The 23,185-nt window shown below is 35.2% G+C and overlaps 1 protein-coding gene across 5 annotated transcripts in view; it reads left to right on the forward strand.

Annotated features, from left to right (window-relative positions):
- The first annotated feature begins 1,045 nt into the window (after positions 1-1,045).
- Positions 1,046-23,185, forward strand: part of LOC115454242 (band 4.1-like protein 4) — a 41,832-nt gene continuing 19,692 nt past the window's right edge. For all 5 annotated transcript variants that reach the window (XM_030183151.2, XM_030183269.2, XM_030183022.2 and 2 more), the window contains exons 1-4: positions 1,046-1,390; positions 14,233-14,358; positions 21,186-21,290; positions 21,571-21,692. In XM_030183151.2, coding sequence (XP_030039011.1) covers positions 14,272-14,358; positions 21,186-21,290; positions 21,571-21,692 — 314 coding nt within the window. In that variant the 5' untranslated portion in view covers positions 1,046-1,390; positions 14,233-14,271. The remainder of the gene's footprint in view (positions 1,391-14,232; positions 14,359-21,185; positions 21,291-21,570; positions 21,693-23,185) is intronic.

The following is a 23,185-nucleotide window of genomic DNA, read 5'->3' on the forward strand; positions in this document are numbered from 1 at the left end:
TAAAATTACTTACAATAAGTACTTATAGTATAAACAATTTCAAAATATATTTCGGTTTTTTCCATCAGCTTTTTTAGGAGCTCAGTCTAGTTGGTCAGATTAAAAAGGACAGTCAGAAAAATATTGAAGAGGCCGCCAAATTAGGTCAGTTGTTGTTTACTCGTTGTTGCGAGAACTACCACTTGTCCGAGACAAATTTTTGTCCGTTTGATCTAGAAGAGCGGTATAGGCATTGATAATTGTAAATTGTTCATAGACTGTTCACCGTTTCTTTGTTTCTAGGATCTATTTATGCGACTATAGGTAAATATTTTGGACACTAAAATTTTGTATTCGAGATTATTTAAGTGATGCACCATTGACGTAGACTTGATATTATTTTAAAGTATTTTAATATCGTTATACAGATCTAGTCTCTACTGCTATACAGCGCAAATATATATTTATAATGTATTTTCTGTGCTCTATGTAGAGTTCTTCGGGATAAAAATTACCAAACTAACCAATGTAATTGTAATAAAGCTAATTGCTGTTGTCAAACAAATAATACTAAATATAAAAAAAAATTGTATAGTTAAAAAACGTTAGAATCAAAAAAAAAATATGCGCGTATTCCATGTTAAAATAATCTGTCATATGAGCCACCTATTCACCAGATGTAGAAATATAATGTTATGAGGATAGAGCAACGTGAACACCTCTTGATTTTGCTAACGTTTTGCGGTAGATGGCGCCTCTATAAATTAACGTTTACATCGTGCATAGATGGCACCACTAAACTAAACCCGACAGCTTACAACAACGTAGCCGAAGACCCAACGAGCTTTTCTCTCCCACGCGACGTCAGATGGCTGCTCTACATACCGTTTATAACATTTTACATTGCTCTCTTTGTATGAAGAAGGTGTTAGTTGCGCCGCTATAAAGCAGTAATGGAGGTAGTTAGCGGCGACGTATCGTTTCATCTGAGCTCGTCTTGAGCACTTGGTGAGCTGGAATTGGGTACGCGGGACCGGCATCCACTGACCGGCGGGCGGCGGCATTAGAGTCGTGTTCGGTGTATCGGCAGGCAGCACGCCGCCCCACTCGGATAACTTACGCTCGCGAAACCATCCCTTTTGTTTATAACACTTGTTGTGCTCCCGGTTCAGTGTTAACTTTTATATTTATCAAATGTTATACAAAGTTTTAGTCATTTTTAAAAATGTGGACAGTTCCAAATAAAAGTGTCGTGAAGTGTTCCTAGAAATACCGGCTCTGTCATTCATATTGTTGTCAAGTACGATTTAAGTGCAAAAATCTGGGATTTGATTGACAATGTTTTTTAACTCTGTACTCTACCGTTTTTGTGTAATATAATAAAGAGAGTTGTGCAAGTTTAAATCATAGAGTAAGTACCATTTTGATTACAATTATCTTTTGCGTAGTTCACATGTTCAAAAATTTGTTTTAACCAACCAATGATAAACATTACAAACAGTTTATGTTTTGTCTACCTAATAAGTTGAAATAAGCTACCTCTCCATTTAAGTTTTTAGCTTGAAGCTTCTTGTTATTAAATATACGGTGGCCCACATAACAAAATGGAATTATAACAATGATGGTTTGCCAGGCGTACAGTGCGTAGTTTGCCTTTGGGCACTGTGAGCCGAGTCAGGGCTCCGGCTGCCGGCGCGGACACCGCGAGGCCACGGCTGAGTTGAATGCCCGACGACGACGTCGCGGTCGCTGTGCATCCATCGTACTTACCTCACCTTGGCAATAATCTCATTTGTTTCTTAGCGGAACTGATTGCTATTCAGTAGCCTCGCTTACGAGTACATTTGGTTCTAACAAATAGTTTATGCAGAACCTACACATCTCCGTAGATAAGGAATGGAACGAGACTCGTATGCACATCTCATATCTATCACGTTATGACACTTGTTATGACTCACTTTCTAGTTTTGCTTAACACGCGTGTTAAGACAAAGTTTTTATGTGTACGATTGTAGATTCATTACATAATCTTGTTCGATAAAAGATAATGTAGCTACGTAATGCCTAACTAACGTTACATTTACCTAAATGAAATAAAGGTAACTAAGTATATTAAACATTTCTTTAACTCATTAAACAGTGAACTGTCTACATATACATAGGTACATATTTTTGTTCCCAGATGAAAGTTACCAGAGAATGTAGTATTACTATCTAACTCGTGTTACAGGTAATATAACCAGGTCGATCTCACGTAGTGTAACTAGTTGCCTTAAAACAGCGTATTTTTGGAAACTGTCAACCGCTTTATGTAGAGTAGATACAAATATCGATTATGCATATTTGTCTTATTTTTTTACAGCATTTTTCCTGCATAATTTGAGTTCTGTACATAATCCCACTTGATATTTTGTACCATTTTATATTCACTTTCATTAGGAGACTCGTAACAGACTGCGAATGATACCTTGAAGAGAGGGTCAAGTGTCCACTTGCCCCCGATATATTTTAATGGCGGTCCGCGTGTGGCGTAATTCACAACCTGATTTTTTCACTAATAGATACCCACTTATTCCATTTACCTTGTTCAGAGTTGTTTAAATCCCATCGTCAGGTATCAAGGTGTAAAATTATAGAATATGAAAATTGAAATACTAATTGCGTATCTAAACCAATAACTGAGGAGATTGCATTATTTAGTCAATTGTACGTAGAGAGCATAATGCCTGTGATGGGTGACCGAACGAGGCGCGGTCTCGTTGTCTCTCGCTGGCAACAGTGGACAATAGAGCCTTTGTTGTACAATGTCCATTTCCGATTACCAGATTGAACTGTGTCCGTCAAAGTATTCTGCGGTCCCATTCCAATAATCGTGTACGCAGAACGAGTGTTTACTTTTTGCTCGTCTTTGTTATTGCTTTATTAGCACCGACTAGGGAATACAGCGGTGGGATAAGGTAGATGCGCGGATGTCGAGAAATAAGTAGACGTTACGAGTTTAAAAAAGGAACATTGTTCTGGGATCATTTAAAATGGATATTAATAAAATGCTTTGGATATTTCTTACATATTATATACAAATAATTACGAACTCAAACAAGCAACAATAAAACCAAAGAAATCTAGTACATAATGGTGATTTTTATGTTAGCTCCTAATAATAGCCATGATTCCAACCTATATTAATTATATATTGAAAAATATTATTCAATGCTCTACACATACAGATAGCCACAATTAACTTTAATATTGACGATGCTCAAACAAATGTAAAAAAACCTAATAGTGTATTATTAACGTACAGCAATTGAGAAAACTTTTTATTTTTAGAGATACATTTTGTTTTAGTAACATAACATTTCTATATACATTTAATGTACTCTCACCACTCATCCATCTCCCCAAAGTAGGGTAGCTGTGTTAAGGGAGCCTGTTAAAAAGAATCTGTACGCATAGAATATCATATGAAACTAAATTGGAGAGGCGGGTGAAGACGAGGTGTTTGTGGCGGAAGCATTTCATTGTGTACCAAACTAATATCCGTATCACTACTGACATTGCCCAAGTTCTCTAAACTGGGATTGTCAAAGTTCCAATATAATAATTTAATCTGCCGTTATGCGGGTAAGTGTGTAAGTATCTAGCCAGCGAAACGGTGACGACGCGACGCCTGCTGTATTCAGTGTTGCGGAAATTTAGACAAATTTGCAACGATCGCGTTTCATTAAAGGACGTTTTAGTGAGAAAGGAGCTTCGCTTTTAATTCACAAAGCGAACGCGGTGCGAACATAAAACAAAGTTTTAGAGAGGTTCTTCGTTAGTTACTCACTCATACAAGGAAAAGCGAGTTTAGTAGCGCCATCGAAACTCAGTATGTTAATCGTGAATGTGTTTCAAGTCTCAACTTTGCTGGTACATAGGTATTCGCTTATTGTGGGTGCCTAGGTGCTTGCTCCTATTATATAAAACACTACATAAGAAGTTTCATCGGTGTTGTGAAACCGCGTTTGGATCGCTGTGGTTTCAGAATACTGCTAGAAATTTAAGTAGCTTGTGTTTAGCTCCGAGTTTAGAAGTAAATTTCTGATATCTTTTTTGTGTAGTTCCCTATTGTATTTATCGATATTTGTTTTCTGTACTGATGTTATCGTGATATAAGAGGTAATTTCGAACAGTAAAAACTTATACTATATTCTAATTTAAGCAAAATAGTAAGGTCGGTTACTAAAACTATTTAATTACGACGTAACCTTACCCGTAATAATTTAAATCATCTTTATTATACTAGTTTGAAAGTTCAATAACGGCAAGATCGTTAATTGTTATATTAAGTTTTGGATTAAGACCGGAACACGTGGTAGAGATAATAAAATATGTTATTTGATATAAAATATCGTTATACATTAAATTGCATTGACACTTAAGATTAAGAATATTTAAATATAGTTAGTGGGTGCTATTCTGTCTACGGAGGCGAATTCGTTTTTTTGCAAGTACGGACATGCTAATTGAAGAATAGCTTTGAAAGCTGTATAGGTAAATATGGGGGTTTTTGACTCTCTTTCTTATACAGCTATCAAAGCTTCGGTTAGAATGACCGTAATTGGAAAAAAACGTATTAGCCCCTATAAACGAAATAGGGTTCTCTGACTATACGTAAAGAAGCGTCATATCAATACTTTGGATGTTTATAAACGTTAAAAGAGGAAATCACATAATATGTTACATTTTTTAAATAATTATGTTATCGTAATTATTTAATGACGACCAAAAGATTACTGTATTATTATTCAGAGTAGTGCTTACTTAATGGCACACGACATGCCAGACAGATCTTTAAAAGATGAGTGTGATTAAAATTATACGTAAGTGTACATTTTGCTTTCGGAAATATAAAATTCTGCACGGTTACTATCTCATATATTAGGTTTTATATGGTAGTGTTCCTAACATGGTCTAGCATAAATAATTTAGATTTTTTATTTGTGTTGAAATGCATAACAAACCAGCCCTGCTGCATTTCTCTGTCTAAATGCGATAAATACAAAGACTGCTTAAGGGATTTGTATATGTTTTTCAGCAATGGACGGAGTAAATCAAGATTAAAGTTTCCCAAATTAAAATTTCAGGAAAATTCAATTTAACTTTATTACTTAATTACAACGCAATAATAAAGTAATAATATTTATATTAATATGTAGTGAAAATTAGGTTAAATGAAATGAAATTTTGAAATACATAACCTAATAGGAGTAAAACCTAGGACATCGCTTGTGGCGCTCCCCCCAATAAAACGGCGCGCTAACAGTTTTGTTAGGAATTATCTATTAAATTTTTTTAACATACGTAGAAAAAAAAATCAACATCGTATGTATAATTTTGTTATTATTATTTTTTTATAATGTGGTTATTGTTTTATTAATTTTATAATGAAAATGCCACTAAAATGTATCTTCTCTTAAAACACACGTAACTTTGGTTTATATCCGACACTATAAGACAGACAATTTTTTAACGAATATTTTTGTAGTTTAAAATTTTCAAATAGAACTAAAATCTTTGTATACTCCCACCCGTAACTGATGCACCGTAAAAGTATGAAACGAATGCTTAAGGCATTTTGCTCGAGGGAGTGCCTTAAAAGCTTTCCAGGATATCCCAGGACACCACAATAACTAGAACATATCCTGAGAAAACAGGAAGGTTGGTTACTCTATTATATAATATGCTCTGCTACCCGCCGGGATCGGCTGCAGTAATAAGATGTTTTTTTTTAAGATTTGTTCAGATAATGAGACAAAAACCGGTCAAGAGCCTGTCAAGCGATCCGAAAAGTTGCTTTACCTAGAATATAATATGAATTATAATCGGTCGGTATTAAGAATTGAACAAAATACTAAATAGATAAATAAATATGAAATACGATAAAGATGACAATTGCAATATAAAACTCTTTATCATTTCAACAAGCTTCTGTAGGACTTCTGGACTGTCAAATTTTAGTGAAATAAGTTTCCACGTAGTTTTAGTTGGGAGTACAGTTCCTTTTAGATCTTGCCGCGGTAATTTTGTCTGTGGACGAGGTAACACAATGTTACAAGGAGAATTCCTTCACCGTGTCTTCGCCATAGTTACAGTACTGTTATTTTAATTTAATTAAAACATAACTTGAGAGTTTGACGTATTTATATTATTACTCAATACTATTCAGTTTTATATTTGAGCAATGTATTAAAAATAGGTCTCGAAACGGTATTAATGATTACATTAAATACAGTCTCTTTAATCTAATTACAATGAAAGGTCATTAGCCTCACACTACTGCAAAAAATAAGTTCAGTGTAATGATATAAAAAAGGCGCTTCAAAGAGTAATTAAACGCTAAATTAGCTACTATCGGAATCGTTTGGAAGCTGTCGTCTTCATATATAGTATAGAAATTCGCCAAAATGAAATTTAGACGTATGGAGGGAAAAACCAAAATTATTTATTTCTATTCCTATGTGGTATTACGTGACAAACTTATATTTGCGGTAAATCCATAATGTAACTACGTGAGCGGTTGATAAAGTTTGTTACTATACGCGTACAAAATACAGTGGATACAATATAATAAATATCAGGTGAGAAACATGTAATAATATGGAACCCGCTCAGAGCATGAGTCCCCACAATTGACCGGTTTATCTGAAGTAGAGATTTTTAGAGAAAGAATCATTAATTCCACTGTTCTAAAATTTGGACTCTATACTTAGTCAGAGATAATGACAATATAATTATTGATCTTCACAATAGGTAATACGAACTAACATAATTCTTAGGCGAGTCGAAAAATGTTAAACTGTGGGCGGGGCCGGAGCATATAACCGTGAGCCTTCGCATGGTCAGGCTACTCAACCTTCACTGATTGTGCCGAGAGCGGGACCGCCGTGGGCTACCTGCCGTAATTTGAGACTGGAAATTACTCATAATAATAAATGTACCTACTAATTTAAAAAAGAAAAATAAAACAATTTTAAACTTCTTCGTTGAATCCGCGTCGGGGAGCTTGGACGTAAAGCAAATTAACTATAAGTCAATCTCGATTTAGTGTGTTTAAGTACAACGTTCATGGTCTTTGGCTGCTATTTAATGCTATAGTTTTTTGTTCTTGTTACCAGAGATGAATGTTCAAGGTTATACATAGACTTTATTATAGACATGCCATATTCTTTAACAGCGAAACTTTTACCGTTTGTTTGTGTTTCCAACATAAACTGTTTGTAACTTTGTTACTTGTTGTTTACGTAGTACTCATTAGATTTTATAGTAACACTGGAAGCTATTTTCAGTGTTGTTGGTCTTCGATAAAGGTTTTTATCTCTAAACTTATTTGGAACATCTGTAAACGGGATAAAGGAGAACGGCGAATCTACGCCGCTTAAAATAATTTCCGCTACCTTCTTTTGTAGCATTGGACGTGAGTGGCCTATTTAGATGTATTTACTGTAAAAATATGTGCGCACAACGGCCAGGTATTTTATCGAGGTGATATTTTTACATAGCCCGAAAGTTATCGCGTTGGAGCGTGTAAAGTACGGTGGGTGTTGTGCAAACTTTACGAGGTCCGACCGGCGAGATACGGACGCCGCTCAATTTATTTCTTAATGTTTTACATCGACGTCTAACATGCTAGTATGTTCTGTCGGTCCTCCAACGAACATGCAACTCACGAACAGTGCGTGCGCATTATTGCCGTATAAAATTTGAGCTGGTTCATTTCACTTAATACGGAAAGGTGTAACGGAGTTCGTTATATTGCGTCATTCTATACCGCGCAGTAGAAAATATCTCTCACACATTCATAAAATAATAGAGCGCAAATTAAGCAATTAATTATTACTTAGCGATTTTCTATAATGTATAGACAACAATACACAATACGCTTCAAAACAAACACGAATTTTATAAAGCGTAGTTCGTCATTACGATTGTACAAAGCTCGTTGGTACAAAGTCATTCATTCATATAGTGAAACCAGACGAAATATTCACGTTCCGTTAGTCAAACGCACCAGTACACAGTAATAAATAATTACCATGTGTATGGTACAGGTTACCTATGTCTACGTACTCGTCAAATAACGTGGTTGTTTGCTTGTCATTCATTTATTCGGCTCTGTGTCTGGATCGATAGGACTCTATTTAGAATAACATTAATTTAGTAATACCTCTGATATCAGTAGTTTGACTGAGTTTACAAACGACAAATTCTCTAAAGTTCTAATCTGCCATAATGAACATTGATTTTAATTGTTTTGCGACGCGACGTCGTTTGTTGTAAGTTGTTGGAATTCATTGTCCTAGAATGCCTTATCGATGAGCCAATAAGTAATATTTACTATTATAAAGCTTTGTTAGATTGTGTCGGGGCGGTCACGATGGCAGGCGTCACACGACTCGCACGTCGACATCAGTATGCGCGAGGCAGGTGCGTGTCGGCATGCGCCGGCGTCCGCTCGCACCTACTCCTCTGTTTATTCACCATATCTACAAACTATTTGAGAACAATCTTTTTTATATAAATTGAATATTTAATATTATAAATATATTACATTATATGTTTATGTTATTGACTCTGCCTCTTTAAAATGGTTTCATATGGGAACCTCGTTAGGTATTTCCATTGTAACTTTATTAAAGTTTAAAATTAAATAGTCAAGTTACGTTTAATAATAATACTTAGGAAACATTTACCTACAAAAGCCAGCAAAAAAATTGAGTTATTTTATTTCACGCAACTCTACGATTACAAAAGATTTAAAATCTTTTATATTCCGTATGTATGATTTAAATATGAATCAATCTGTTTTAAAATTAAGTTTTAGCACACCAGGGCATTTCATAATCGTGTTTCGCAACTTTGTATATGCTTTGAAATGATTTTGTGTATTGACCGCTGACTTAACTTGTATCGAAGCGGTCGTCTACGGTGCATCGAATGATATGCACGTATACACGATACGTTTAAAATCAAAATCCCTGCCACGTCCTTTAAGTACTTTGTTTCACTTATGTCATTGCATCAATTGCTTCATTGTTGCATATTATAATCTAATATAACTCGAATGCCTAGCCATATCAATAGTTTATGATAGAACTTCTCCAACCTCTTCTAATAAGTGCAAGACAGCAAAAAATATGACTTAACCTATTCAATTAATAACGTGAAGTAGTTAAACGTTACAAACATTAACCTAACATAGTAAGACATGTATTTTATGTGCCTTCCTTTGACACAGACAATGGAAAAGTAACCCATTACAGTACGTAACGTCGCTCTCATAGTTACGTAAGCGGTATGGTTCAAAACATATTAATATTTTAACTTTATCTTGTTTTCATGTTGGATAAAGATAACCCTTAATTTGGTGTTTGATAATTAAATAAATCATCTCAACAGTGACTTATATAGACTTAAATGGCCTTAGACCTCTATCTAGACGATTTGTTCCACTTCCACTATACTTATTTATTGATTATAGTGATTTAAAAAGTTGAATACTTAATTTTTTCTTAAATATAAATTCGTTTTATTAGTTCCATATTCAAATGCTTAAAAACCGTTATCAAATTCATGAGATTCATAAAACATAGTAGTACTGTTTTAGTGATACGAGTGTGTGAATGAACATAGAACGAACGACAATGTAAGGTTGGAGATACTTCATAGTGACAACTCCGAAATGTTAACGCAACACTTTATCAAGTGCTTAAATTCACTTCCGGATGCCTATCTAGAAAATAAAGGGAGAAAATTGCTCACAAAAATACGTTCCGACGGAGTGTAGGAACATTCACGCCATTCGCTTTCCACTCGCGCCTGTCATAGAACTACGATGTCAATCGCTACTTCTCTTTTTGCTTCCTGTTCAGTCAGACAATGGCGGGAAAATGTTTTCTACGTGTGGGGAAATCGAGGGGTGTGGGGTCAATAGCGGGAGCACTAATCTCTGTCGGGATCGCGCGGATTAATGGCTCGTATTGGCGAACGTTGTTTGTTTCCACAGTTCTTGGTTTGTCTAGTTTTTACAAGTTTCTTGATACGGTACATTTGTGGCGCAGGTTCTTGTGACTTGTTACTTTGTTTGTAACACATTTGCTAGAGTTCGCTTGAAGTCGCACTCAATTGCTATCAGATTTCTTCTGTAGGTACCAAAGCTATTGATTTAAATTATAAAGTTGTTGTTGATCGGGTCGCTTTAAATTAAATCTAACTACATGATACAAAATGATTTTTAGTCCATATTCCATTTTTAAGAGTCCTGTTTGAGCCTACTGAGACATCGAAAAACAATGAAAATGAAAAGCCATCGAGCGAGTCCAAGCGCTCTTGACCGACTTGGAATGAACGTAACGTGGGAACTTGGAATAAATTCTACAGTTCATCCATCTGTAGCCATTTTAATAAATATGTTTTTTTTAGATTTGTATTATAATGATATTGATGTTTTGCATAAAAATTCAATGTCATTGCTATACAAATCTTTATAATATTCTAATTTTTAAATAAGTTGTTTTCTGCGAACATCTTTATTAGGTATACAGATGTGTAATCACCATATTAAAAAAATATGTATGTACTTAAAAGGAAACAATTTCCTGGCTCCATTATTTGTTATCTCAAGTAAGTAAGTAAGCGTTGGACAAAATTAAATACCTAAAAAAATTCTCTACAAACAAATCCGTAGAACCAAATCCGCCTATTATAGACGGTGGTGCTACTAATTAAAACAAAATTGTTAAAACAGACCCTGCGCTGCGCTCGTTCCCTCCGACCAGACGAACTTTTAACGAGAATGTATTTGGTTTCGACCAACCCTTTGGTGATTTTACCATTGAGTCTGACTGCAAATAACTCCTTAATTGACTTCAAACAACTTTTGGCTTTGTAGATAGAATACCGCTGATGTTAGGCTACCTAAGTACCTATAGATGTCCCGAAGTATATTACTATAGGAACTTAATGAAACTTAAAACCATTTTAGTCTGCTATTAATGTAATCAACAATTATCACACGCAATAAACTACCCGAATTGTTCATTTTGCGCTTGACAGTGTAGCGTGGTCGGCACGCGTGGATTACATACGGTTATTGGGGCCTAAAAGGGTCCCTTATATAACTATATTAAATCTCTGCTTTTGCTGGAGAGACATAAAAAAACCTATAAAATATACAAATAATATAGTCTGCAAATCAAAATTATTTACACAAAAACTTTTTAAATTTCAGTCTGCATAAGAATCCAATATGTTACATATGTGTAATAGAATTTGACTTTGTTTTCCTAATTATATAGCTTACATACTACTAAGTATACATTTCTAGATACATTCTGATTGAACGAAGAATCAGGAAGCTTAGTAATTAAATAAAGTGTGTCACGTACACTGTAGCAGCTAGAGGAAAGAAGGGGCATGGAATGAATTGTGGAATAATTTATAGAACTCTTGTAATTTCATTTAGTAGAAGGGGGTTTTCCAGAGCCTCCCTAATGATTACAGTGTTGTTCCTAGACAATGTCTTGTCGTCTAATAATTTCAGAGTATCATTCTGTTATTTGAATCTGATAAATCAATAATGTCATGTCGTAGGTAAGGTGTATTTTTAAATTGTCCTTTTTATATTTTTTGTTTCGTTGGTCTGATGGCAGTGAACCCATATGCCCGTGAGCCATATGGTGATGAAACCATTTCCAGGATGTGCAATGCTTTAAAAAAAATATGATTTCTGTGGCTTTGAATTTATTAGGAGGGCAAGAGAGTAAGGGGACGGCCATAAAAACTAAAAGTTTTTTGCAATCTTTGTAAAAAGATCTTGCCTTGATACCGCGTGGTCGGACTCAAAGGGAAACGATGACAATGTGGAAATGATTTTATTGTAGGAATATATAAGATTCATCCGTATTTTTTTCACTAGTTAACAAAGAGAGTGTGGGTGTTAAAGATGGTAAGTTTTTCCCAATAAACACCCACAATGGCAAAGAAATCGTAGGCGTGTTACCGATCTTTAAGGACATCACGTAGAAGGCTAAATTAAACTACGTAATATTATGTACTAGAAGTAGACGCATTCTTGACCATAAAAGGTTCGCCATAAAATTAATTTTGATGCTGTAAAGGAAGGCGACAATTCCAGTTTACTGTTCAAACCGCAAGTGAAGCAATTAATGGTATCAACGAGTAAAGCTGATTTCCGGTAGGATTATGTTTGATGAATTTGAATGTGACAAGAATGAATTGAACTTAATAATCGATTCTTAAAAATTAAGAACTCGATTAATATGCCTAAATAATTGAATTGCAAGTATTGTACGAGATGTTTTGTATATAAGATGTATGTGCTTGACAAATTTATTGTTGTTGCTTAGGTAATTATTTATTCTTCATTGATATGAAAACAAATTAAAAAACATAGATTTTGTTAATAAAATTGTTTAGTAAATACTGGTTTGAATGAAATAGGTCAGTAGCTTTCAGTTGAGTTTTAATTTATTTGAAACCGGCGAAATACTTTTATTCCTTGTCCTTCCAATATCCAATTTTAAACACAGATTGGTCCGCAGCGCGTTATTGGCATAGTATTTATTACTTGGTAAAATTTCAGGCTGTTCGTATGAAAGTCGTTTGTGCTATCTGACAATGTAAAACACGAAACTGTAACGAATTTCAATATCATATGTAATAAGGGCCTAGTGTTATGCCGAGCTTTATATTTTATTTTTACGATTCAATTAACTTTATATGTTTCAATATTTATTCGCTACATGGATTAAAAAACGCATGAATAGAACATTGAAATAAAACTATTTTACAAAATTTGTGTAATTGTAAAATGTAGGTATTGTAACTTTGACTTTTCGAAAGACGTATACCTAAGTACCCCCCCTCGCCAACTATAAAGTCTGCAAATTCTTCGAAACATCGGGAGAAAATTATAATATAAAAAACTACGATAAAATCCGGATTTTTATTTCAATGTCTAACATTCGCGTAAACATAAGAAATCATTAGGTATGAATACAATTTTTCTTTCATTAATTATGGTGCCCATATTAGTAAAGCCGCGGGTAGTTATATCACATAAAACCTAGTGCTAACGCCAATTGATATCTTCAACGTCATCCGCACATTTCTCGCTAGATGAAACGAGGGCGTGTTTTTTATGGTATTGAGAAAATAAAACCACTGCGAGCATGTCTGACTCGCTAACGAAGCAGTTTTTAGTGGTTGCAAATGCATGTACAGCACCAGCGCGTATTAGAAAGTTCAGTAGAAGTGTAGAAATTTTCTGGATATCGGAACGGTCGAGGCTAACTAACGTAGATCGGATCAAAGGTAACTATCGCAGACGCTGTGAAGTCCCGCGTGGACGTAAAAAATACGCGCGACCAATATAAACCAGGTGTGTAATATTAAATTGCTTCCTCTTTTGCTCATTAATGCATTTTAGACTTGTGAGGTTTTAATATAAGGAAGAGATTATAAATATAGAGAAATTATAACAGAAAATAATATTTTGCCGATGTATAAAAAATATAAATGCGTGTATCAAAGTTGGTCGCAGTAATTCAAAATGTGGTTTAATATAAGTGACCTAATTATAATAAAAAATCAGATTAACTTTATTGCGCCATAAAAATTCTGACGTCATACACACGGGTGTAAAGGAAGGCAAAGAAAGGGATAAGATTAAATACCTCTTCAGAACACTCGCCGTGATACTGTAATGGGGACATTTCGCGTTCGTCCGCGCTACTGCAGCGGTCCAAGTTATTTGTCACGTTTATGTCATTCACATTGCGGGTAGTACGTCGACGTAATCTATCTCAGCCGTAGAGCCATGTGACGTGGGAAAAATACGAAACTTATTGCAACTGAATATATCACTATTTTTATATGACGGTCGAGACTAGCAAGGTGTTCGCTAGATAAAGTATTACTCGCCTATAATATTATTATCCTGAAGCAGGATTTTGCAACTCTAAATTGCAAAGTATTACGTAAAATGGGACAAATAATTTTTTTATGGTTTTTAGTAGGTAAACTCCAGACTCAAATTTGGGACCTAACTTTGTAATGACTACAAACGTAATAATTTAAGGTCTCTCACGTCTGAAATCGAGACAGTTTGCCCTGAGACTCAATTGATACACAGCGTTAGGCAAACAAAGTGTCGAGTAACAGGTAGTAAGTGAATTTGTTTGTTTGCAGGTATTGTGGAGCGGGTCGGTGTTGCGCTGCGGTGGCAGTATGATGGACTGTCTGTGCCCCGCGCCGCGCACGCTGGCCTGCCGTGTCGTACTGCTCGACGAACGGGAACTCTTCCATGAGTTGCAGGTATTTTACATGCCTTTATAGTCTACTTTGTAAACTTTTTTCGTTATATTATTATGTTATGTACCGTAGTATAGTTAGTTCATAGATATAACAAAATAATTATAACATATCCACTTATTTGATGTAGTAGGTAAAGTATTGAAGCTGTAAAAATACATAATGCATTAGAAACCAACGCCACAGTCTTGACAGGCTCTGATGACATTCATAATTTTCAATATCCCCGCGTCTGTGAGACAACTCTTGGACTTCCGTTTCCCGACCCTCACTTCTGAAGTGCAGTTATTCCGAAGCGAATTATTTGAAGTACACCCAGGGGCTCAAGGAAGGTCTTTTATATGCGAAGCTCGGGTCCAAGGTGCGGGCGATGAATTCACTGAATCGTACGTCGGTTCTATGAATATTAAATTCTATTTGACTCGCATTGTCGCGTGGTGAATGTGAAAGTGGTTCGCGAGTGCCAAGCTGCCCACGCTATTTCATCCCACAGCCAGTTCCTGATGTTTACCCAGTCAATCGCATAACAACTGCATACCGCCAGCAGCGAGATGCAAATTGCGAGCAACGTCTGTACTTTATATATCGAAGCACAATGCGCTGACTTAAACATACTGATACGAATAATTAAATTGTGTTGATAAATAATGAGGCTGAAGGCTCCCGCCCAACTCTGTGAAGAATAATGGCCGTCGTTGTTTTCGCTATACGCACGCAATCTCTATTATCTCGGAAAACTCCCCCAGTTTGAAAACATATAGGGCGCTACGAGCTGACTTATTCAGATACGTGTTACAAGTTTATGTCATAACTGTAAACATTTGAGCCGTTTTTTCCTCGTGCTATTTTTCGGTACACACGCGGAAGACATACAACTTGTTCGTCACGCAAATTCCAAAGATATATTGGGCTAGAATCGTCCAATTTGGATAAAGTGGTAGCAGCGATTTTTCGAAGGTTTTTCCCTAAATTGTATGGATATTTCAGATGAATTGCGGTCCTTTCGCAGCAGTTTTCGTATCTACAAAGGGACATTTGTCTTAAAGGGGCCAAGGGAAAACTTTATCGCTCCAATAACTGAAATATCGCGGTTTTTACAACAACACATTCGTTGTCATGTATTATTATTTGTTTCGATAAAATTACAAAGGTATTTATAAATAGAACATTTGTCTTGTGATAAGTCTGAATTGGTATCCTAAACGTAAGTCGACATCGTCGGTGATAAAAACTCATTTATTTACTTTCAATAGGATTCCTATGAACATCCATTGAAAGAGTTATTTATTCAACACAAAGCATCGTAATAGTTGCTGTTAATTTAAATATTGTATGGATTATTCTCGATACTTTTACGAAAAAAATATAAGAAACCTAAAGTATTTTACGTCAATATTTATAACATATTCAGCTGAAATCAGTTATTTTATAGACACGATCACTAAACTTTAACGCCATAGTACTCAAGTTCTATCAAAGTTCATGGGTTCCATACCTCAGTCACACTATCTTTTGTGTGAAAATCACAATTTGTCCGGAATTGGAGCTGTCCTCGGCTCGCGTTTTATTGTATCATGGGGTGAGAATACCGTTGGAGAAAATTGAATCTGATAATTGTCCCTCTGCCTACTGCCTCGTTGCGACGGAGGGACACCGCCGTGCCGTGACGGCATGTCGAATTATTCTGTTAAAGTGTTTTGTAGTCAAAATGCTGTCTTTAAAAATATTTAATGTACTGAGACTGAAAACTAGGAGTTTTTTTTATGTATTTATTTTTTTATATAAGTCATGTGCAATGTGATTATTTGATATAAAGTATTTACAATTTACAATATGTGTAGTAAATGTCAAATTAGGGTAAATATTTATGGTGGTATCAGGATGAATTAAATATTATAAATATCTCAAATTATTAATAATCCTGGAATATCAATTCCTTTTTCTTAGTCTAATTAGAAAACATAATATATAAAGTGGTGTGACTGAAGAAAGCCCGGTTCCTAACAAAGCCTACCACCATCCATGTTTTTAGTCATTTTTGTGTTTTAGTGCATAAACATACAACGCTTTTTTGTTTATTCTTTTACTATTCAATTTTTCTTAATATTTTTTCATAAAGCGGTTTTATCATAATATAAAATACGGCGACTCTCGAGGGTTCCGTTACTAGAGTCATATTTTTTTAAAAATAGATTTGCAATTTTCCAAGAGACGTAACGATAACTTGTAATTTTTTTAACCAATGATGAGACGAGTAAGACGTCCAATTGATTTTGAAGAACGTGATTACCCACAACAACAACGTCACTCACAATCGTTTGTTTTTCAGCTAATGAGGCTTTAGAGACTAGTATTACCTAGCAATGTCAATAAAATAAAATAAAAACTATAAACAACTTTCATATTTATTTAAAGGAGATAAATCACCAAGTTAGACAACACAAATCCTGATAGGATACCGTTTACCCATTAAGTTTACGGAACCCAAAAATATCTACATATAAAAGGTGTTTTAATCTCGACGAAACATCCTAAAAAATTCAAGCCATCTCTACGTTACTTAATTTCGTTCAAACATTAAAGAGAATAAAAATATAACGATGGTGGCGAGTCGCTGTGTATTATCGCGGCGGTAGATAATCCCTTGGAATTGCTCGGAAGACATTGTTACATTCGCCCGATGTCTTATATTAAATATTTAAGTGTTACATTTAGGGCTGATTTCTCAATGTCAGATAAATGTTGCTCATCAAATAAATTATAATTTGACTAAATATAAAACTGAGACATTTGGGCAACTTTATTCATGCAATTATGATTTGTTATATGTTCGTGTTGCATTTTATGTTACGAATAACTTTTATTTCATAACTGAAAATTCAGACTTTTAAAAAATTTACATTTATAAAGGATCTTTGACTTGGTTAGTGGGTAATATGGGCGACAGTAGTTCTATTTAGCTTTTTGTAATCCAATTAATTTCTTATATGTGCCTTGTAAAGAATAGTTATTTTCGGAATTGTAATTCATTAAGGAGTATCGCAATGTTAAGTTTATTATAAAATATAAATAGTTTGATACTATACAAATGTGTTTAAAAAAGAAGCTCCGTTGATTAGCGTACTTACCAGGCATCCAACCTCGTTATCCTAGGAAATAGAAAATAGTCCGTCCTTTGTATTTGCTGTCGGGAATTCCCGTTAAGCAGGGAATTGATTCTAAATAAACGAAGTAGGTAATTAAATTAAGCCAATTCCGAAATCTCAAGGCAACACTAATAAATTACTTTTTACTAATTGGTAATCAACGTTGTCAGAGACATAATTACATTTAAATTTTAAACAAGAAGAAAACTTTAAGTAGGCTTATATCTACCTAGTTTCTACCCACTGATTTTGTTATTATACGTAAGTAACAGAGGCAGAAAACACATATATAATCAGTCTTAAATGAAAATTACAGACGAAATATTTGAATTATAAAATGATTATTATGGAACGTTTTTCCGTCAACATATTGTCATTGGAGCTGACCCTAGTATGTGTAGCTTTCGGTATTCTATTATTCGTCAATAGTCATGTGTATACATATTCAAAAGTTGAAAGTTTACCACAGGTCTATCTGTAGCAATTTATTTTAGCTTTCTTCCTTCTATAAACATAATGTCAGCAAGTACAAAAAAAATATATTTTTCCTCACCTGAATTTGCTATACTAGCGGTAACCGACCGTGCACGGACTCATTTCATTACAGATATATCATTATTTTATAAGAGCAGTAACGGTGTTGCATCCGGGCGGAAATTGTATTGGACAGATTAAGAAAGTTGTTCTGGAAAGAAGCTAGTCGTGTATAAACGAGTCGTTGTAACTTTAGTACAGTAAAATAGAAATAGGGGATTTTTTTAAAGACAAATATGTAACATTTTTCATTATTAAAATAATAACTGAAATTCATTATTATTATTAGGTTTGTTACTTTATGATTTTTTATGTTCATGCGAATGTTAGACAGTGAAATAAAACTATTCTTCGAATTTTATCGCGGCTTTTTATATGACGACGACGTTTTGAAGACTTTGCAGCCTTCACGGTTTATTACATATTGAGACAATGACAAATCGCAGATATATTTAGTACATCAATAACGAAATGAAAACTTATTGGCTCGTATTAATCTGAGCAAAATTACAACGTCAATGCCATTGATTTATAGTAACTAAAGCGTGGTTATTTATGAGGTCGCCGGTCGTCATCGACTGGTGGAGTAGTGGACGATATCCCGCGGCGTGGATCGCGTGCTCCCACACTGCTGCCAGATTTTCAAATCGTTTGTTATTTTTCGAGTTTCACGTACGCTGTTAGGAGCAAACGCGCTCTGTTATTAAATCATTTATTATTCAGCCCAACGAACTGTTTCGCAATTTTCCCACAAGCTGCGGACGTTTCTACACCGAAATGTACACTTATTGAAGTTACAAGCGCTTGTAGAAGTTGCTTTTGATTAATAATTGTTTTTGTTTAAATTTTGTTAGTTGTGGTTCATTAAAATATTTTCGTTTATAAATTTTATCGCTGGAAGTGTATAATAATTTATAGGGGAATCTGAAAGTACAGAAATTATTGATACTTGAAATTGTAGCATTGACTATAAAATACGATTGTGTTTTGTATATAATACGAAAATTGGACAGGTTAATTCACAAATTACCGAAATAGACTATGACGACTTATGTATATAAATTGTCACACATGCGCTTTTAATCTCCGAAGGGGTAGACAGAGACGCAACTCGTGCACGCATTTTCCGGCGTGCGTATTCCGTCCCATTATGTGATTAGAAGGCGAGCCTATCGCCATATCGGGCCTAATTCCAGACTCCGGGCTGGTACTGAGTAAAAAAGCCCAATGTAACTTTGTCTGGACCCGGTGATCGAACCCGCACGCAGTCGTACAGTAATACAACTATGCCACCGTGGCATTCAGTACAAAAATCTATAAACAATAAAATGCAGTAATATCTTCTGAGTAAATAATGCAAAAAAATATGACATGCACAACAACACAATTCCAAGTACAATTATTTTCATTTGGTGTTTAAATTTTTCAGTAATTTGTTAGCAATGTAAATCAGCGTGTACGTCGATTATCTGCTCACGCGCAGCCGTACGCACGCAAGCGATCCACCACAGATCAGGGATCTGCGTGAGACCAAACCAGCTCTGAACCCTTTCATTATCTTGCCAGTAGCATATCACTGCATACTACTGGTATTACAGGTCCAAGCCTTTGCGTGCGAGTTAACCTAATTGTAGAAAGTCTAACCGAGAATCGCAAATTAGGAATAGCCGCGGGACTCACGTGGGAACTTCCTTTTGTGTCGCTTTGAATAATCACGCAAATTATTAATTCCACCTTTAAGATACAAAGAACTGACACTCTTTTCTGTTGTTGAATTTTATTTGTGACTAATATATTCAGTATCACGATTTTACTAGGTTGTAATTTGTTCTGTGTTTGTAATGGTTGAAACATGCTGTAAAAGTATTTGTCTATATATGTGAATAAGCAGGCTCGCGGTAACATTCTACTGTCTCATAGAAAACCGATATAATTATATATAACAGATTTAGCTTGATGTACGTTTAGTAGGTATAGTATTGAACGGCAAATTAAATGGTAAGTATTGAACAGGATTTAAAGAATTCGAAATAACTCCCCCTTCACCGTATTTTACAGATAATTCAGTCAATACCTAATGCATAAATGCATTGACTATGGACTTTACACACACGCACTCGCCTTTTTTCCCGAAAAGGTAGGCAAAGGCGTAATTAGTGAATCCAATTTTCGCCGTGTCTGTTCCGTCCCATGATACTGAATGGGTGAGTCTGTCATCATGACGTACACAAATTCCGGGCCTCGAGCTTATTCTGAGGAGTAAACCCAACATCACTTTACGCAACCTGGAATTCGAAACCGAGACCTCAGAGTGGAAGTCTCGCAATACTACGCCACAAAATTAGTCTAAAAAGTGATCATCACATATGGACCTAATTACATTAAAATTCGATAGAGTATAATATTATAAACTACGTCATGATATACATTAAAAAAAAAAATAATAACAAAAGGAAAATTCAGGCGAAATGAATACACAGTGTACTTCTTTATCAAAATGAAATTATCTAGCCGGAACTGTTTGCTAAACGAGAAAAATGAAATATTAAACAGAGGATACTGAGAAGTCCTTTTAACGCCTGCGGCTGCGATAAAGCTTTCTTTTTCATGGAATTAAATTAGGGAAGATGTTAATTTTTCTTTATCACGTTTCTTTTAACTGTTACTCCTTGTAGGCGCACGTAATGAAAGGTATGTAAGTGAGTTTTTGAGTGAAGATAACTTGAAAGGAATTATTGTATGAAGTTTTAGACAGGCGTGGCATTTATTAACAAATAAGTAGCTGCTGGCCAGAATTCAGAACGATATCACGATAATCATGGATATGTAATTAGTGTTGTTTACAATAAATAGGTGAGTCAAACATCGTTATTGGATGCACCCGGTGGTGTTTAGGTTAAAAATTATGATGAGAAAAAAATATTCATAAAAATCACGGCATGATTTGTCTCACTCCACACACGGTTGAATAAACTGTTTATATGTTCAATTATGTGGCTTCAACAGGGCACTAATGGCCAATTCGTTAACAATAAACACACTATTTTACTTATATTTTTTACAAGTAATTATTTGGTTTCCACAAGGCATTGATAATGAAATCGAGTCTATGAAGCAGATTTATAAGAATACTTTTTTGTTTGTTTACAGGATAACAATACAGGACAAGCGCTGCTCGACGTTGTATTTAAGCACCTTGACCTTCTGGAAACTGCTTATTTTGGCCTCCGATACGTCGATCAAGATAATCAGACTGTTAGTATGATCTCGTCATGTTTTGTTTCAAAAATGTTTATAATTTTAATAGGTCATTTATATATTTAACTGCCATGGTATTATATATCATTATCAAGTAAATATAATTAATATTATAAATGCTCGAAAAGCTTTTGATGAACAATTGTTAACAATTATATTATCTATCCCATATTAGGTAAAATGATTACACTTACCTGTGTTATGTTTTGTTCATATTATCTTTAAGAAGTTATAATGACTGTATCAGGACTATAGTATATAAATGTTCAACTTTTAGCACTGGTTGGATGCTGGCAAAAGACTTCGCCGACAGCTCCGAGGCACCGATCCGCACACATTCTATTTTGGCGTAAAATTTTATGCAGCGGACCCTTGCAAGCTATTGGAAGAAATCACTAGGTATGTAATGAAATTTTCCTTCATTAAACCATACAAAATTGGTAAGACTTCCACAAGAAAATACTAGCTTCCTACTGTAAAAATAACCTACTGGCTTCTTGGTTCTTGGTTTTATTAGTTTAATGTGTGTGCTTGGTTGTTTGTTACAAGCGGTTTGAGGTCCCGTTATGCGTAATATGTCCTCAATCGCATATTTTATTTACCGACCGCTTGAACGTCACACGTCTCGTGCGTCCACCCGCCAGAAGTGAGCACAGAGCACCCAGACATGGACATTCGAACGTTATTTGTTATTATAATGAGTTACAACAAAACCGCTAACTGCATGTGAAAATCAAATTAACGGCCGGTTAAACAAATTACACGCAACGATATTTATGAATGTGGTTTTCCATCAAAGCGCTGAGTGCGTCGTGTGTAGTGCACATGCCGGCTACGTATTAATATAAGTAATGCTTTCATAACGCGGATCATATCATATCATAACGCATTAAGTCGCGAGCGAGTGGGGAGGAATAGGAAGTGATAATAAAACACATCTGTGTTCATAACGTCTGACTCTGCACGCTCAGCGATTCGACAACGTTTTCTCTACACATTTATTTTCTATTACTATCACGACAGTAATCTAATCCTCTTACTAGAATGTTCAGGAAATGTATTAAATGAAAGGCGTGTGTCTTAAATTTACATGAAGGTACAACATTTTCTAGCAGTAAATATAACATTGCATTGTAAACAGCAATCTATGGAGTATACAATAAAAAAATGACGACAAAAGTAAAAAGTTTAATATGATTTATTATTCCTTAAACGATAAGCCCCATTCGCTTAATGAAATGAAGTATTAAACGTTCGTAAGTGAAGCATAAATGCGAGTGGAGCGTTATGCGGTTACATTTTAACTTTATTAAAACAGTTAAAATTCATGACCATAAAATAAAATGAAGTGAAACCGGGTAAACGAACAAAGGGAGGTGTAGTACTCTCGCAGTAAGGCCAGTGAGCGCGCTCATAAACTCGCACGCCGCTGATGAAATGAATAGCAGCAGGGGCTGGCGTGGCGCGGCGTGGCGTTGCGCGGAGCGGCGCGGCGGGGTCCGCCCGCGCCCCACCGTACAGCTATTGCTAAAATGAAAATAGTTGGAGGTCATTCCGCAGACAGTTTTAATTGGACACCTTTCGCAAAATAAGGTTTTGAATTGCTATTCGTGACGATTCCTGTAGGCTGCTAATTTTTCCTTAAACAAACGCACAATTTCGTTTGCGAAGCTGGGATTGTTTCTTTGAAAATCACCGAGAAACTTTCACTCCCTTTTCCTTTAAAGTTTATAACAATAGCAAGAATTGAAACCTGTTAAGTGAAATTTTTAAGAGTTTCCATTTATTTTTATTTTATTCCCTTCGGGAACGGAGATGTTTTATTAAAATTTTGTTATTACGGTGCCGGTGCTTCGTAGTCGGCATGAATTCACCCGCATCTCAGACTTCAT

Source organism: Manduca sexta, chromosome 25 (assembly GCF_014839805.1).
Source record: "Manduca sexta isolate Smith_Timp_Sample1 chromosome 25, JHU_Msex_v1.0, whole genome shotgun sequence".
Lineage (NCBI taxonomy): Eukaryota > Metazoa > Arthropoda > Insecta > Lepidoptera > Sphingidae > Manduca > Manduca sexta.